The 20,327-nt window shown below is 37.1% G+C and overlaps 1 protein-coding gene across 1 annotated transcript in view; it reads left to right on the top strand.

The window, feature by feature from the left end:
• The first annotated feature begins 7,412 nt into the window (after positions 1 to 7,412).
• cdh12b (cadherin 12b) overlaps positions 7,413 to 20,327 on the top strand; it is a 111,551-nt gene continuing 98,636 nt past the window's right edge. The window contains exon 1 of the mRNA XM_067368772.1: positions 7,413 to 7,646. Within this exon, the coding sequence (XP_067224873.1) occupies positions 7,413 to 7,646 (234 nt within the window). The remainder of the gene's footprint in view (positions 7,647 to 20,327) is intronic.

Genomic DNA, 20,327 nt, shown 5'->3' with positions numbered 1-20,327 from the left:
TTGTAGTCATAGCCCTGTTTCGTGGTTTGTAGTCCCACAAGATTTATAGTATGCTGCCGAGTACGTAGGAGAGGAGAGAAACAAGAATTGCTATGCTATCCTTCTAAAATTCCCAAAAGAATCCTGAGGATCCATTTACCTTAATTAAAACAGCTCTGACTTCCATGCCTAATAAAATATTACTCACCATACAGTCACCACACACACAGACATGCACCTGTGCCATCGACACAATTAAAATACCACCACCCTGCATCTACCGTTGAGTGATAAACAGATTTTAGATTAAGGTCTTCATCCAGATGAGCTCCATCTTTCTTTCTCCAGTTTGCCACAGTTGCAGCTGCTTATCAGTTAATCATGTTTACGACAGGCCTGACAACTAATAACTTTCCCAGGGAGTTTCGTCTCCCGCCTCTTAATCGGCGGCGGCAGCTCGGCGAGCCATATGCTCGCTGATTATTGAAGGTGATGAGAATGGGGAACGTCGGGCAACACTCAGGGAATGCTGTCAGGCCCAGGCTCCATGTTATCGGGGGCCAACATGCAGGTCAGGGCTCCAAACGCAAGGCTTGACACATGCTAATGAAGCGCGCTCTCATCAAGCATGCGGCTCAACGCGGCCCGTCGAAAACGACCGGCGGAGCGTTCTGGACTCTCCCGGAACCGCGGGAGCAGTCATATCCCATTATGTCAGCGCAGAATAAGCTCTGACCCTCACCGTCACACGGACGACCCACGTCGTGACAGCTTGTCTTGATCGCGAGCACAGGTGGAGGAGGAGAAGAAACTGGCTGATGAGTTTGGACTTTAAAGCAGCATCTTGCGGGTGTAAGTGAAAGGGGAAATGCTGCATAACCTTGATAAAGTCATCTCTCCCATGCCAGCGTTTCAGGTCTATGGAATTAGTCGAAGACAACGGGTGTCAGCGAGACCAGTTCAGATTGAATTAATATGGCAATGACTTATAGAATTATGCAATTTATAATCAATTTTGAAAGACCAACAGTGGAGACAGTCAATGCAATCACATATTAGACATGTTCTGAAATGATGGTTTTCACAACATTATACTCTGACATATAATGATGCTTAAACTTAAAAGAATAGAGAATTCTGTCAACATTTAATCATCTTCTTGTTTTTCCAAACCCAAATGACCTTTATTTTTCAGAGAAACACAAAAGAAGAAAATAAACAATTGCACTATTTGTTCTTTTCCATACAATAATAATGAATGAGGACTAAAACTTTCAAGCTTCAAAAGGAATGCAAAAACACAATAAAACTTTCATAAAAGTTCATACCTAACTCTACTTGAGGTGTTTAGAGGTGAAGGAACAATGTTTGATTACTGAATTAATCTTTAGAATTAGATTTTTAAATGAATTATTTATTTAGTTTACAAAGTTGGTCTGAATTAAATTGGATGGGGAAAAAGACAACACATTTCACAATAAGGTTTTTATTTCTTTAGTTCACTACAGTTAACATGAACTAACGATATTTTTAAAATATTTATTGGTCTTAATTAATGTTAATTCCTACATTACTACTAATACATTTTTAATATCAAAAGTTGCATATGTAAACATTAGTGAATTCACTGTGAACTAACATGAACTATATTATATTTTTAACTAACATCAACAAAAGTTAATAAATGCTGTAAAAATGTATTGCTCATAGTTAGTTCATGTTAACTAATGTTAACAAATGAGACCTTACTGTAAAGTGTTATTACATTTTTTAAAAGTACATACGGATAGGAAAATTATGACCAAATTTGTTCATCTTTGAATATTAAATCAGTCAATAAAATCTTACATGACGTGGACTCAAAAATTATTACAATTTGAATTCTTTGAAGCTTCAATGTTGTCTTTTTAGAAACCTAGTTCTGTTGGAATTTAGAGTAAATATTTCATAAAATCCCTTAAATTTGAGATAAATATTGAGTGAATCTGAGAATACCTCCAAGGACAACAACAAACTCACATAGGATCGATATTTTTAGTCTGGAGCATGCCTTCTCAGACTGGCAAATTTAGGCTAGGTAATTTGCCCAGACCCACCAACGCTAATTAAATGCAAATCGTCAAATGAACTCCTGCTGATGGGTTGGTTTTCCTTGAACTTTGTTTAATCCAATCCTTTAATTGCTTAACAGGATCAATCATGGAACCTTAATTAGCCTAAATGTCCAGATGTGTTTAAGTCATTCAGGTTATGGAGATTGGAAGAACGTAATGGAGGCTGGCAGTCTGGGGCTGTCTGGGAATTCATCTACCGCAGTCAGTCGTCTCCTTGAAATGTAGCGTGAATGCTTCCCTCTCCCTGCTGGTCCACTTTCTCTCCGTACGGTGAGATCAGTCAGTGAACGAATGCTATTTTCCTCTGCTAAATAATTTTACATTAGGCCTACTGCTTCCAAAAGTGGTATGACGCAACTTGCACAGGCCTCCGTATAAATCAGTCACATTTTGACCAAAGGACTGGGCTGGAACTGCAGAAGATATTTTGTAATTGAGTGAAATTCAGAGCAGTCTCTTGAAAAAAACTCTAGTTGAAGAGAGATATGCGTTTCACAGGCGTCGAATGACTGGGATGAGTTTGACTTCAGGTCACCTCAATCTATGCTGTAGTGACGGAGGTTTCTAAAGTGTTGACATAAGCCTTCTCCATGCGGAGGAATCAAGGGCGTAGGCTTGCCTTTAACATTGCAGGGACATTTTAAAATCAGTCAAACTATACAGATGCACCACGCTTTCGCATACACAATGAAAGTGCCAGTTGATCAGATGTTCTTGTTTTGAAAAAGTATGAAGAAGCCATAGCCTTGTAGGCAGGGATCTGACATATGATGCAACAACACTTAAGGTGACCCAAGTTTCTATCTCTCCTGTGTCACTGCTTCCTGTCTTCTCCATACTGCCCTATAGACAAAGCCAAAAATATTTGGAAACAATCAGATCTAATGTATGTGTGCGTGTGTGTATGTGTGTATGTGCATGCATAGTATGTACATATAGTTATAGTAAGTAAGAATCAATACAAAATATAAAAAAAACAATCAATTACTACATAAATTACATTTTATTGTGTAACGGACGTCCTTGTTAGCGGATCTGCCTCCCATGTCGGAGAAAGACCCATTCGAGTCCTGCTCAGAGCGGGGAGGTCACATGCCGTGACACATGTGGGAGTGAGGTTTAGGGGGGTAAGTGTGGCGGAGGCCACATTCGTCCTTGTTAGCGGATCCACCTCCCATGTCGGAGACAGACCCATTTGAGTCCTGCTCGGAGCGAGGAGGTCACATGCCATGACACATGGGAGTGAGGTTTAGGGGGGTGAGTGTGGCGGAGGCGCACTAGCAACTGACACTATAGACTGTGGTCTTTAGCGTCCTTGTTAGTGGGCCCGCCTCAAATGCCGGAGACACCGGTTCGAGTCCTGCTTGCAGCGGAGCTAGTAGGACCGGAAGGGTTACGCTGGTGCCCTGACCCAGGTGAGAGTGAGGTTTAGTGTGGCGAGTGTAGCGGAGGCCAGCTAGCATTAGCTGTGCGAGTAAACCTCACTCCCTTGGCCTCAAGAGGCGCACTAGCAACTAAAGCTAGACGGCAGTCTTTAGCATCCTTGTTAGCGCGCCCGCCTCATATGCAGGAGACACTGGTTCAAATCCCGCTCACAGCATGTGATCATTAGAAATATTGATATGGATTATTCTGAAGTTATACCATATATATAATGAAGTAAAGATATATATATATATATTTTTTTTTAGGGAAAGACTGTGTTTAAAATGCCATTTGAAATAAGCATTCAGATGTGCAGAGATATGTTTCATGCATTCCTATCAAGATAAGACACAAATGCACATCCCTCTGTTTGCTTTCCTCATTCACTGACTGCATGGCAAATACTAAGCATACAGTGCATAGTACATTAGATAGTAAATATGTAATCTAACCTGATTTAGAAAGGCACATTTCATTGGAGACAACTCAGATGGAACCTGCATGCTAAGAGCCTGAAGTTACTGCTGAGATTTTATAACCCTTGCTTAAATTTATGACTCTGAATCATTTTAGCTTTTCACATTTGCTTCTTGATTAGAACAGGCAGGTTAAATTTCACTAGCCGTGTCTCGCTCTATATGAACCAGTTTGAAGTGTCTCTTTGATTTTATTTGGCTTTGAAAAAGGCTGTTTCGGCTGAGAGCATCCAGGGATAAGAAGTCAACTGCTTTTTCATCGACACCTCCCCTGCAGGTGTATCAAGTCTGGCAGGCTTTAAGAGCTACTCCTTCCTTTGGCCCCCTCGACCACTCTTGGTGTGCCAGCACCTCCAGATCTATTGTGTGCTAACTGAGAAACCTGGCAGGACTGCTTAACTGTTTACACTTGATGCACTTGAATGCTGCCAAACTACCACTGGGTGGTAGCAGGTGGGGTTCAGCGCTGGCAAACTGATAAGCACATTGACCTGGGCACAAACAGCTAGCGATCAATCCCGCAGCCAATGAAGCACACAGGAGAGGCGAGATGTACTGAGGCATATCGGAGAATTATTGGGTTGGCATCAGGACAAATCAGGTGGTGTGAGAGCTAGCAAAACTGAAAATGTTCAAAACTATAATCTTACGGGTGAGATGTATTTACAGGATCGATGAGGTGTTGAGCACAGGCTCGCAGTGATGTACCTCTGTTACAGCATAGCATCAGGAGGTAGAGGAAGGCTACTGAAACACTGGGAAATGTATTATATAACTAGAACATCAAACCTAAATGCAGATTTCATACACTTTCATGTTTGGCCATGCATTAGACAAATACATCATGCTAGTGCCTCATTTGTGTGAGAGCAGCGGTCTCTTATATGTCTCTTTCAGTCCCTTGACATTGCCAAAGATCAAAGGCCCAACAAATATCTTTTATAATGTGAAGTAAATCTTAACAATGATATAACTATTGTTTTATACTACACAACAAAATCCCCAGAGTTAAATCAACTCTGCTCAGAGTATGTTTGGTCCCTCTTTACAGAGTGTTAAAGTAACACTAAAGCAGAGTTCAAGTTAATGAAATAATTAAGCTATTAAATCAGTGATGACTGAGAATTAGTGATGAACACCTGCTGTTAACAAGCAGAATCAATGAAGAAAAGAGAAACACAAGAACTACAAGGCTGCATTCCAGTTTTTCGTTGACTCGGATGTATGTCATTGCTTATTTTGCATTAATGCCCACTACTGGTGAAACCTTTGCAATGGGCTGAATTGGAACATCCTAAGCTCTTGGTCACTTAGAATTCGGCTATGGAATTGATTTATTATTTATTTTTTCCCCCTTACAAAATTGTTTAATGCAGCATTCTATATGTATAAATGTGTGTTTTATTTATATTATATATATATATATATATATATATATATATATATATATATATATATATATATATATATATATATATATATATAGATATATATATATATATATATATATATATATATATATATATATATATATATATATATATATATACAAATTAATATAACATAGAGTTGTTTGTGGTGGGGTAAATTAAACACAATATGCAGTGACGTCACAATCGTGTTGCATTGTGGGTTATGGAGCTGCCTGAAGTGTACATATGAAGTAGACTCGCTCTGTTGTTCATTGTTATTTTTCATAATTGAGTTTGGTACTACAGTGTATATTTCCTTACGATTTACTGTTCTGGTCCTTCTAACACAAGGACATTTTATTAGTAGTGCTTGAATGACCAATTAGAAGGCTTTCCCTTCCACAAAATTCCCTGAACTGATCTCAAACAGTGCTAAATTGCCTATGGAATCAATATCTAAAGAAATGTCAATCCCCAGTAATGCTTTGTCTCTGCTCTTGGATGTACCGTGGCCTATTGCATCTCAAATATGGTTTAATTCCATCCAAATTCATGCTGAAAGGTTTATTTGCCGTTTTTGTTTTTGAACAAGGGGGATATGCTTTGTCCCATTCTAAGAGAAACTAAATGATTGATTAAATTACCATCTAATCATGGTAATTTAGGAACCTGACACATCGCGTTCCTAGCCAGAGATGCTCAGATAACCACTAGCTCGTTACAATCCTTGATGGATCCGAGCAATAATTGCAAGCTGCTCCTGGTGACAGCTTCTATGTAAAATTGCTGTTGACTTTAATTCAATTGCTTTTTGCTAACAAAGTGACAAAGGTTATACTTAACATGATATGATGATAAGGATTCACAGATAAATGTCCGCTCCACTTTCCCATTGGACAGTACATAGTGACAAGTGTGTGGGTGTGAAAGTGACAGAAAGTGTCAGAGTATGTTATAATTTATGAAGAAATAAAAGTCACAGTTCCAATTTACCAAAAATAAGTTGCAATTACCTTGTGTTCAACTAATAATAATACTATTTAGGACTGGGTTATCGACAACTACCTTAAAATACGATATCATCATTATAAATATGTCACAATTCAATGCAATGCAATGCATCACAACATCATGAATTGGATTGTGACTACAGCATGAAACACACACAGCATGTCCATAACAGAATGAACCTCTGTGCTTATCTGGACGACTTGCTTCTTCAGTTATTGATCTGCAGGACATGATGTGAATGCACAAAATAAAAAAAGGATCTAAAGCACAATATCATGACAACAAATATTGCTCTATTTTTATGATTGTATCAGCACAGCAGCCCTAATACTATTACTACTAAGACAAATATTTCTCTAAGCCATATAGGAATAACAAGTGATGGGACAAAAGTAGAGTTCATACTTCTCATACAAATTCTTTATAATCCATTGCTATATGGGAGCTTTTTTCTTAAGGCAGAAAAAAATAGGGGGCCTCCATGCATATCCATTATGACAGCTATTCACTATGCAATTTCAGATCTCTCTAAGAATGGACATGCTGTGAATGTACGGGCAGTATTAATAGAAAGACAGCATTCCACAGCAGCCATAGAGCATTTTAGAGGATGTATTAAGCATTTATGTTCCTGTGCTTTCACTGAACATCCTTTCAGATGCCAAACAGGGGACAAAACGGGGTCACTGTTATCTCTATTCCACAAAATGTGTATTGTAGCTATTGCACTTTTAAAAAATAATAATAAATACATTTATTTTTCATGGCTACAAAACTGATTTCTTCATTTTCAGTTGCAGGTGATGAATTTATTACCTGGGTGACTTGAGTCATATCTCCAGCGAGGGGAGTGGTAGAGCACCAGACCCTTGACCTCTCCTTAATCTCTACTGGATTCACGCTCCAGCTCGTGAGCCTCGGAGCCCTGGATCTCTTGTCTCTCACCTTTTTCCTCTGGACCTTGACGTGGGAACAGCACCATAACAGTCCGCCCAATGCTGAGGAGGAACTGCCTTCTGCTGTTCCTGTGCTTCCTCTTTGAGCAGAGCTCCTGTGCTCCCTTCCAAAGCAGGCCAGGGCAAGAGTGGCCCCACAGCCAGACGGGGCCATCGGCAGCAGGAAGGAATGGAGGTTCCAGAGGATTCCAGAGGGTCAAGAGGGGCTGGGTGTGGAACCAGTTCTTTGTGCTTGAGGAGTACATGGGCTCGGACCCACAATATGTTGGAAAGGTACAAAGTGCTTTCATCAAAAATATGAAAAATGATTGCATTTCAACTGCAACTCTGGTTAATAACCATAACAGCTTTCAGAAGTCATACTCTGCTGAGCCAAAGCCAGTCCCCTCTGCCATGGGATCTGTCTGCCTTTCATTTAATTTGTTTAATCCAAACCCACAGCTCATATTCGTTTGCCTAAATTAATTAACATATTCTGTCCCATATTAAAGGAACTCAGAGACTCAATTTCTTAGCGCTGCTCAAAGTGCCCCATTATGCTATTTTAAAGGTTCCTTATATTTTGTTTAGGAGGTCTCCTACAACAGCTTTACATGCATCAAAGGTAAAAAAAAAAATAAATAACTTTTTAATTTTCTCATAATATACAATATACATCACCACATTTTTAAATGATTCTCAAATGACTCGTCCGATGATTCAGTCTCTCTAAATTCCGCCTTTTCCCGAGTTACTGCAAAGACAGTAACGATGGCGTCGCTTTTACCATATCAATCCGAGCACGGGTACGATTATAAAACATTGGAAAAACTAGTTATTCCTAGTTGATCCTCCATCGCAAGGACGACTTGAGCAGGACGTTTCTCAGTGAAACGTTACTCAGTTTGACGTGTGAAGTGTATGTCCATCAACAAACCGATGTGTATATTTCTAATTTATTGCAGTGCACATGTGGGAACTGTATTATTAACTGTATCAGTTAACGGTGCATATATTACCCGTCACCGAACACTAACGTGAATGACTGATGTAACTTTTTGAAAATTTGTAAAAGCTCCATCCTTTATAAAAACTCTTAAGCAAACGGACACCATCCAAGGTGCAGGTCAAAGATAACAAATCTGTATAAAGGAGATATAACCACACACTCACTTGCAAATACTTTAATATACCAGACTTTTTGCCGAAACGTTTATTTGCAAGTGTGCGGTCATATATCTTTTATAAAGTTCCATCCTTTATCATTACTCACAGTAGAAAGATTGACAGACAATCTGCATTAATGGACACAATTTTAGGTAATAGTAATAACATGAGTTAGCCGGTTAGCCGGAGACCTACACAATATAAAACACAAAACTATGTCTTTTGAACACTTGGTAGAAAATATATATGTCAATAATTAATCTGACAGGTTGTGACTCTGAGGGGCAGGTTGGTCCAAATAAAGTGGGTACTGTCCCATCTTTAATGCATAAGTGTTTTGTAAATTCTATTTAGACCTCAGGAGATTTGAGAAGCAGCCCTGCTGTTGTGGCGCTATGGTAATTTTAACAGAAAACAGCTTTTTCTCGACATGTACACAGAACTAGCTACAGTGTTTGAGGGCGGGCCAAGTTGTTCACAGGCAGACAACGTAGAACATGGGCGGGCATTAGGCAAATGTGTTACTTAGTGACGTGTAACCGTCACGGAATCGGGATTCGAATTCCTGACGACTCGTTTAGGTGGTTCAGAGTCGATTCTTTGTTTTGAGAGACAATAACTTTATTTATTATGCACTTTAGGCTTCACAACTTTGCAGATCATTTACATTCACAGACAGCTACATTACACATTGCATGAAAGATAATATTTGATAAAGCATAATAGGGGCACTTTAAGATAAGCTAAATGCACAGAATAGACAGGCATCTGCTATAATATTTCCATTACTTTAACGTTTCAGTAGGTGCTTACTTACCATGACTTGCAAGATAGTTATGCAAGAAAACATAAGTAGTGACAGCTTACCCATTGTAATACCAAAAACAGTACTACCAAAAAGATGATTTGAGATCTAATACAAATCCTCGAAACAGTCAAACAGAATCACCAAATTGTCTCATTTACTAAACATTTATACAAACATATGTGCATAAAACCTGGATGTATGCGATGTATTTTTTTTTTTTTTGCATCCCTCTGGTCTGCATAAACACTTGCATGCCAATGTTAGTTAGTGAGTCCATTTATCTTGAACTGTCAAGCAACTATAATTCACACTGTAGTTTATGTTTTTGTCTGTTACTCCAAAGAAGCATTGTTTCATGAAAAAAAAAAAAAAAATCTTTGTGTTTATAGAAAATACATCAGCAAATATTGGAAGCAATGAAATCCAGCCACAAGACAATACAAACAGTGAGACTTTGCCATTAATTCTAATAATGATGCAGCTGACAGGTCAAATAATGTAATTTTTCTATTGTATTGCAAGTACATGAATCTGTCATCAGGTGAAAATGGGGTTTTTAGCATGATGCACACGTTTTGGTGGAAGACATGTGCGCGCTGACAGTGATCTTTAATCACAAACCATTCATATTCATTGGTGCATTTCCGAGCATGTGGTCATAACAGCACAACATGAAGCTGAAATCTAATTTTCATGCAGAAAAGTGCCGTAGTCTTCCAAAGAACATCGCCTTTAGCAGATCATAACCCGACCTGATCTTTCCACACACTTATCAAGTAAAATGAGACATTTCAGTATGAATATTATTTTGCATTAGTAAGATTCATCGCTGATGGGCCTTGCCTCTGTCACTGTCACCGCCTTTTCCAAATACATCAAGACATGTGGAGAGGAAGAGACTAAACAAATCTCTCAGAGTGAAGTTCAGTTCTTAGTAGTGATTAAGGCTTCATTTTGTGCCAAAGTCATCTTAAAACAGATGGCTTCGTCCCCTGCCGAGTGAAGCATGATTTGAACACCTCACTTTATTTAACATTTAAAGAGGATTTTCCCACTAATGAAGTATGAACTTGTGCCCCCCACCCTTTACCCATAGTTTAATGGAACAAATCACCTGATACGTCCTATATGTCACTGCGAGTGGAAGGAAATGACATATTGTATTTAGCATTTGCTTAACTTTTTATTTCAAACTATACTGTCTGGATTTCTAGTAGAAAATTTCTTTCACTTTCAACAATAGCTGTTTCATTATCAGGCAAGTAATTGTGAATTTACCAAGAAAACTAGGAGAAACAAAGAAAAAAAGTGACAATGGAATGCTCAAGGCCACAACACATCAGCAAACATGACTTGCGGCACAGACGAATACTTCGCCACCTTTAGCGGTGTCTGCTTTGCATACTCTTCGGAGTGGTTTATGTAAGACGTCTTAATCAGGACAATGAGCTAAAATACCAGCAAAACTGATTAGCATAATGCAAAATAAAATAAACACAGTAATGTCACAATGCACATTCAATGAGTTCCAAGACCGTAACAGATCATGGCTTAGAGGTAAGAGGAAATGCAAGGAAGCTTTTTCTTTTGGTTTGCTTTGTGTTTTACCTTGAACCAGGGACTGGCTTTTGTCTATTCTGGATTAATAAATGCAAGACTCTCCTAACATTTGTTTACTGCTGTGTGACAGAGAGAGTGTTGTGTGCCATGGTGTCAAAGGAATAAACAAAATGAAAAAGGAGAGGAAACAACAATGCTTGCATTTCTTTAGGCTTCTTAGTCAGGCATAAATTGCACTTGGGACTTTGTATTGTTTCTTTGCCATGTTTATTTCCTTTATCTATTGGCATGCAAACTGCTTTTTGTTTGGGCTTGGGTTGGTATTTCTGATGAACTGTGAAGAGTGAGGCCTGTCATAATCTTACAAAACACAGCTGAATATGTTACATGTGTTTATGAAGAAACTACACATACATTTAGCTCATGAACACATTTATTTATTTATTTTTTATTTCTGTTACTTTTATTTAACTGTTTAAACAATCCATATCAGAACACCTCAGCAAACACACAGAAACACACTACAAACCAACAGAGTTCAACAATCAGGTTTCATCTGATTTTTTTTTTTTTTATGATAACTTAGAGACCTGTTTGCTGTGTTTGCTTCTTTTTGAAGACATCAGCCGCATTACTGAAACTTATTATTAACCATGGTTAACAGTGGAATTTGTGAAAATGTACATTACCCATGATGCTGTACAGAAAATTCCACCAATCGGAGAGTCGAAACAAGCAAACCGCGACAAAAGAGCTCTTTAGCTCCACCGATGAAGCACAGCAAATAACATGTTGGTCTCCCTACGCTCTCAAAATATTTTAAATATAAATATTTTATTGTATAAACATTAAATATTTGTTAGTACATGCATTTTGCAATAAACTTAAAATATGTTGTTTAATAGATATAATCAACATTTTTAAACATGTCATTTTATATTTCTCCATCATTTTTAATTTGATTATGTTGTTCGTAATGCTACATGGAATTGTAGTTGTTTCCCTCAGTAAAGCTGTTAAGTACATAGTCTTTGTATGTTTCTCTGATTTTCAAATATTTCTTTGATCCAAATCAATGTTTGTAATATTATGATTTACCTTGTAGCTGATTAGCTTGGTTCATAGCCTATAATGCTTTAACAAAACTTTTTTTTAAATCCCTATGGGAGAAATTAATGAAAAAAATACTTCCAAAACCAGCGCCTTTGAATAATTGGGCAGGCACTGTTGCACTCTACAAACCAATAAGAACACCTCAGCAACCGCATAGCAACGCACTACAAACCAATAAGAACTCCTCAGCAACCGCATAGCAACGCACTATTAACCACTCAGGAAACATCAACAACTGCATAGTAATGCCATAGCAACCACCCATAACATTCAAGCATCATTATAAAGAGCTCTGCTCCACTCACATTTTCTTCAGAAAAAGTAATACTTAAATCACATGACCTGGGTCATTCATGTTAAGCAGTACCCTTTGTGATCTGTAACCTTTAAAAAACTATATGCTGAGGAAGTAATTCTATAAAAGTATATACAAGTCTTTCAGAAATATGTCTGGTAAGAACAGACACTTACTTATAGTGTTAATTAACAGGGTGTCTAACAGGATGGAAATGATTGATTACTAATTAAAACAATATTCTCAAGAAAACATGTTTTGAATTTGAACTGCAGAATTAAAAGCAGATTTGAAAAAAAAAATGATTTTGCAAATGGTATTAACAAAGAGCACCCAAAGACATGACAAAAATAGCAAAATAGCAATGCTCAAATGTAGTGTAATAATTTAAAATTAATTCATCTTCAAAAATTGTTAGTTTAATATTTTACCTTATAACAGGGACTTTGACATGTACTGCATAACAGTAATAACCAACCATGTTGTAGTGGTAGACATGGAATTTTGGCAGTGGAGACCAAATAGATATCTTATTTTATAAGATAACATTTTTGCAAGCATGAAATATTCATTCCAAGCAGAAGAGTTGATGGATTGACACATAATATGCAACAGCAGGCAGGTTTTTTTTTTTTTTTTTTTTTTCTCGGTATGCATTTATGCAAAAGCTGTGAGCATGGGAACATCACACCCTCCAGACACAGGAGAAACTCTACAACACATCAGCACTTTATCATTTATTACGGATGAATAAAAGCCTCACTGAGCCTTTGGGAATACCACAACAAAGCCTCAATTCCTCAATTAAATAATGCACTACTGTCCCCGGTGTTGAGCAATGTATGTTCGCAGGAAAAAACGGCAATCATTCGGCTTGCTGTAAATCAAGTTCTCTTTCTCCTCCTCTCCCTGTCCTGCTTTAGCCTTTCAATCACCATTAAACCCTCCTCTCTCTGTCACTTATGACCACCCACAATTCACCTCTTTCTTCAATCATCTGAGCTAATAACATAATAAAGACTATACATAATCTCAAAGACACAGGTCGGTGGGTTTAAGCAACTTTATAATGTAACATTACTTATGACATCATTAGACAAAGTGCAATCAGTCAACTTCGGTTTCCAACCTTTCATATCTGATAGCTGTAATTTTAAAAAGCAAATGAACCAATATACAAAAGTAATTTGATAGGATGTGTATCTGTGTCTTTTTATGATGTTTCAAGTCAGCATGAAATCAAAACTGATCCCCTTTACTTTCTTAATGCATGTTTCTGGTCTTATTGTACATGATTCATCGAGACACATTATTCCAAAGGAAAAAAAATGTTCCATCAAAACGTAATATCTTGCTCCGCCTCCGAACTTTCATTTTCAGCTATCATGAATCCCTCAAACTTTTTAACCCCATCCTTACAACCTCATGGCTCCATTCTGGTATTTAATGCCCAATGTCTATTAATCCAATCAATTCTGGATTAATTAAAAAAAAAAAAAAAAAAGGATTAATATACATTAAAGTATGGGTACTATATCAAAAAAATTAGCCAAGAACATTCTTGAGTAGACAAATATATATCAGGTACACTCTAAAAACTGCTGGGTTAAATATGGACAAAACCAGGGATTGGGTTGTTTTCACCCAGACATTTTTCTCAAACAATTTTGGAAAGGCGTGTTTTTGCTCACCCTCAAATAGGGGCAAATTTGTGGGGTATTTTAAGCTGAAACTTGACCAGACCAGAGACTTATATTACATCATGTGAAAGAGGGCATAATAAGTGCCTTTTAACCCAACCTGCTGGGTTTTTCCATATTTTACCCAGCTTGGTTTTTTTTTAATATCCATAAACCACTAGAACAATGTTATATATTTTGTTGACTTGTATACTTGCATTATCCCAAATGTTTCCAATAATGTTTAAATCCAAAGAAATAAGCAATTTTAACCATTACATGGACATCATACCCGCGTTATCATATCCTCGGTTTCCAGATTTATTTTGTAGAAATCATGGAAACACCAAAGATGCTTTAATATGTTATGTGTTTTATTAGACAGGTGAGCAACTGTTTGGATGGATACATTCAACAACAGAAAAAATAATCATGTTATAAAGCTCAACACAGTAAGTCTTTTTGTTTAAATCTCGTTTTCTCATTTAGTAGCCACCGAGCGAACGCAAAGTAGCACTATAACAACTTTCAACACACAAATGTATCTAATATGATAAAACAGTGCTGCTTTACCCCACATACACTTGACCAGAAGAAGCTGAAGCGGCGATTGAGGCATAATAAAAGTCCTGCTGCTCTCGAGACGTGTCGCGCTCGTCTTTCATTAGCAATTGCTCCAGCGGCCTCGCTTCTGCCCGCATAGCACTCAGTCCTGCTCTGCTTCATACTACAGTAACGTTAATAATCTCATCCATGAACATCCATGAACAAGCTATGACTTTGTTTTGAATAAGCGACCTCTACCAGCGAAAATGTACATATAGTGCCTTTAGTTGTACCTGCATATTTAAAAGTAAATACCTTAAACATTCTTACCTTTTGAAATTGACTGCGAGAAACAAGAGACAGTAGAGAATTTTCTCATTAAATTAAAGGGTTAGTTCACTCAAAAATGAAAATTCTGTCATTTATTACTCACCCTCATGCCATTGCACACCCATAAGACCTTCGTTAATTTTCGGAACACAAATTAAGATATTTTAGTTGAAATCTGATGGCTCCGTGAGCCCTGCATAGGGAGCAATGACACTTCCTGTCTCAAGATCCATAAAGGTACTAAAAACTAAAAACAAAGCACAGTGGTTCAATATTAATATTATAAAGCGGCGAGAATATTTTTGGTGCGCCAAAAAAAGCTAAATAACGACTTATAAAGTGATGGCCGATTTCAAAACACTGCTTCATGAATAGGGTTGGGAATCGTGAGAAATTTTCCGGTTCCGGTTGTCCGGTTCTGCCTAACGATTCCGGTTCCATTAAAATAATTAAACAACTATTAAAAAATAGTAGTAAGGGAAAAATGCACAATACTCGACTCAAACAGTCCTTTTTGTGTAAAATTAAAATCTCAACAAATTCGCTAACACTTTACAATAAGGTTCATTAGTTAACATTAGTTAACTACATTAACATGAACTAATAATGAACTGCATTTCTACAGCATTTATAATCTTTGTTAATGTTAATTTCAACATTTACATTATTAAAATCAAGAGTTGTATTTGTTAACATTGGTTAATGCACTGTGAAGTAACATCTCTGAACGGCTGTATTTTTATTAACATTAACAAAGATTAACAAATACAGTAACAAAGGTATTACTGATGATTAGTTCATAAATTAACCTTATAAAGTGTTACCACAAATTAGATAAGATGCTTGAACACATATGCAAGATTCAGACAGGTGAAACAGAATATTATTGCAAGTTGGATTCATAAAGACTTGTTTCTGAAAGAATGATTCATTGATAGACACATTTTTAACAATAAATTTGTTGCCACCTAGTGGTGTAACAATGCAATCGATACAGTCGTCACTTTCAGAACAGAATGTAATTTATTATACATAAACATCAGCGTTTCTATCTGAATAATAAACTTTTGTATACTTCTGTTATAATTGGAATAAGCCTATTTGTCACACAGAAATAATGATACTGTGCTTTTGAAAAGACTGTGAAGCTGTTTATATACACATTACAACTCTCTTCAGATCAACGGCAGCGCAAACGCAGGTTTGAATGTCGCGATTTTACTTTTGTCAAAGGTTGAATATACAGGGGCGATCATGTGGGTGATGAAATCGAGAACGCGATCTTTTAAAGATTAATCGTGCAGGTTTGGGCACTCTCTCTATTGAAATCTTGCGTATATGAGTAGCGCCGCGCGAGGGCTTTTCAGTGCATTCATTGCTAGTTATAATATTCATGAGGTGAGACGTCTCTATGAAAGGATACGCTCCCCGCACTTCGACCACCCATCACACCAGAACCGTTTTCGGAACCGAAACATAAAAATCTTGCACGGTTCCGGTTCTTTTCAAAAAACACTACCGGTTCCGGATGAGAACCGGTTCTCGGTTCCCAACCCTATTCATGAAGCATCGGAGAAAAAATGAATCAGTGTATCGAATCATGTCAAACTGCCAACGGCTGAAATCACGTGACTTTGGCGCTCCGAACAGCATATTCCATACACTGATTCATTTATGCATCTTCCTGAAGCAGTGTTTTGAAATCGGCCATCACTAAATAAGTCGTTATTTTGTTTTTTTTTTGGCACACCAAAAAATATTCTCGTCGCTTTATAATATTAATATTGAACCACTGAACTCACATGAACCGATTTAAATATGTTTTTAGTACCTTTATGGATCTTGAGAGAGGAAGTGTCATTGCTCCCTATGCAGGCCTCGCGGAGCCATCGGATTTCAACTAAAATATCTTAACTTGCGTTCCAAAGATTAACGAAGGTCTTACGGGTGTGGAACGGCATGAGGGTAAGTGATAATGACAGAATTTTCATTTTTGGGTGAACTAACCCTTTAATTGAGTAAGACTACTGTATAAGTAATTAAGCACTCAATACCAAATATATAAGTACCATAACAAAAATACTTTTTTGGAGAATTTTCCAATTAAATGAACTTTAATGAACAAACTTAGTACAAACTAAGTAATTGTCCTATATACCCAATGGTTTACAGGGCATGAAATGGATACAGATATTTAAATACACATTTACACCCATGAAAATTCAGTTTCACTCAAATACGTCAGTTTGCGGATGCAAAACGGCTGCAAACGGCATTTCAGATTGACTGTAAAGCAGAGGGAGCTTCTCAGAAAGTTAAGCTGGATCACATTCACCTCATATCTGAGGATTTCAATCCCAGATGAGCACAAACGAATCATCAGGAGACCCAAGCGGATCAAGGGTTTATACTGTGTTTACAAAGACGCAGCCGACTGAGCTTTTTCTGTGTGTGTGTCCATCCCACGGCAAGCTTCGGTAAGAAAGGCACAGGAAACTGTATGTGCAGGGAACACAGAAGAGGATCCGTGCCCTTAACAAAGAGTCTGATAAATGAAAGAGTCACTCCCTCTAAAGGAGATGTATACCGCATTGTCTGGGAAAATTTGAGATGGGTATTTACAGACCCAATCCAATAATGGCAGCTGGGCAAGATGCTCCAGATCTTTTGAAACCTTTCCATTCTCACAGTTTTACCTGCACTGACGTCATCTTTCATTCATCTTCCTTTCTCAGCAGCACAGTCTGTTCATCAACTGCTATGAAACAGCCTTTTCAACAAACCATTTGGCCTCTCCTTTGCTGTCTCTGCCTTAGTCTTGTGCTCTTTTTGTGAAGGGAACAGTTCACCCTTCCAAAAAATCACTAAGTTGTTTCAAACCTTTATGCTGCTAGTTTTTTCTTGTTAAACACTAATATATATATATATATATATATATATATATATATATATATATATATATATATATATATATATATATATATATATATATATTCATGCAACAACAGTTAATGGTGGCCAAATATTTTAATCACAAGAGGAAACAAACACCTTAAAATAACCATAAAAATTTGTTAATTCAAATTGCAGCAGCCTTGAATGATGAACAGGCTGAAATTGAGGTTGTCAGCATACAACTTTGCTGCACAATTTCCTTTAGAAAAACTTCAGAAAACACTTTCCTCAATAATGAATTTTGCAGAAAGACCATCCATTTTACAGCTTGTTTACGTGCGCTCTTTCTGGCTGACAGGTCGACACTTCCATCGTGTTATTGACACCCACGTCCACCTCATCTCTTCCCATCACCTATTCTCAGATTAATTCCCAGAAAAGACTGCAATCTTATCTGTCTGAGACAACCTATCATTAGCTCTCAGATCTTTTCAACATAACTTATGAAGACATGGATCTGTGCATGGGAGTCAAGAGGGTTATTTACCAATTCAGTGTGCAAAAATAAATAAATAAATAAATAAAAAGAGAGAATACATTTTTACAGATAAACATGGATGGATGTACACAGCATGATACAACTTCAACATCAATATGAAATCACAAATTGAGCCTATGTACTTTCTTAATACGGTTTTATTGTGCGTAAATTAATCATTGTTTAAAAGTAAATAAAAATATCATGAAGACTAACTTTATCAAAATGCAGTAATGTTACTTTCCTTTTCAACTGATAACACCTTGGCCAGAAAGTAAGCCTACTGTTTTACGTAAGCCAGCCTTTCTTAAGCAAGTAACGTAATTCTGGTTAACATTAATGTAATACTGAAAAAAAAAGACATTGGATTTACTTTGAAACAACTTTCACTCAGAAATTGCTAGAAAAATATTTACAAAGAAACAGCAAGTAATATTGAATTAGACATATAAGTCACTCAAAAAAATAAAATGACAATGGATTCAACTGCTGGAATAGGTTAAGATGAATATCTGGGTGAATTTGACCTTCATGACATGGTCTAAAAACCTCATCAAAAATTCAGAATCTTTACAGATTCAGATACAACCTGGTATAAAACACCACTTTTCACAATCCAATCAATTCCCTCTGGATAAAATCTAGTACTGCCCTACTTTTTTTTTTCTCATTGACTATTTAATTTCGCTCAGAAATGTCACATTAGAGAAGTAAAATGGGTTAGGAGCGTTGTTTCATGTTGACTTTGACATGAAAGAGAATAAGCTTTACATGCACAATTCGTAATGATCTACAAAATCATCCATCCCTTCAATTTAATCTAGCTGTTTAAAATAGTTCATAAGGTAAATGGTTAAACCGACCCTTAAAATGTCTATAACACACTCCATAAATGCACAGTACCTGGAGCAAGAGCACTGAGCTCTATAATGCAATCACAGGCTGTTCTCTCCAGTAATCAGCGTCAAATGACCAGACAGAATCTCTCCAGTGACCTGTACACTAATCAAGGTTACCATGTACATAGACCCAGCAAGACACACTGCAATTATCCATTCACTCTCTTCAGCAAGCATGTCTAAAGCATTAATAGAGGTTTTGAGTGCCATTGCCATGGATCACTTAACTGGGCTTATTTATGGTTAAGCACACCATGCACCATGCCATCTATGGTTGCGTTCCTTTTAAAGACTGAAATAAATGTTTTAATGAAATCTATAAATGTAGTCCTAAATGGGCAAAAGATATTGATGACTTGTCATGCATTTCACATCAGCATAGTTCAACGAGTCTTTGTGATTCTAAAGAACATTCGCAAACAGCATTGCAAAGTTGTGTGGATGGAACTAGCTCTCGACCTGTGGTTAGAAGCATAGTTTCTTGTTTGCATGGCATGATGACTTAAACCCTTATATTGGGCAAAATAAGAAAGCTGGCATTCAGTACAATCTATATATTTTATTTTGAATGTATACAAATGTCATTTACATCTTTTAGGTTGTCAAGAGATTTAAAGTGCCATTTTTGAAGAGTGCGCATGTGCCTGTGATTGAATCTGGAAATTAACCAAAATAACTCATAAAAATGAAAATTAATTCTCAGATGCCATGTCTGTAATTTATTGCAAAAAAATATGGCATTAATTTGATTTCAAAGGGATTCATTAAAAAATAATGAATTAATCAACCACCTGTGTGACATTAACTAACATGGTTGAACAATGATTTCGGGAAACAGTTGTGACTAGCTAGTTTATTTCTTAAATGATGCATCGAACTATGGCAGTTATGCAGCGAGTTACGGCATTGTACTGGAAATGTACCCCTGGACTGCAGGAGAAGAAAATTCAATACTTTTACTTTATTAAAGGTGCTCTAAGCGATGTCACGCGTTTTTAGGCCAAAACATTTTTTTGTCACATACATCATAACATCTCCTCACTATCCGCTAGCTGCCTGTCCCTTGAACACACTGTAAAAAAAAAAAAAAAAAAAAACACGGTCTCTGTAGTCGCCACAAGCTCCAAAAACGGCAACAAAAACTA

Source organism: Chanodichthys erythropterus, chromosome 19 (assembly GCF_024489055.1).
Source record: "Chanodichthys erythropterus isolate Z2021 chromosome 19, ASM2448905v1, whole genome shotgun sequence".
Classification (NCBI taxonomy): Eukaryota; Metazoa; Chordata; class Actinopteri; order Cypriniformes; family Xenocyprididae; genus Chanodichthys; species Chanodichthys erythropterus.
Note: the sequence above shows the minus strand (reverse complement) of the source record. Positions and strands in the feature narration are given on the sequence as shown.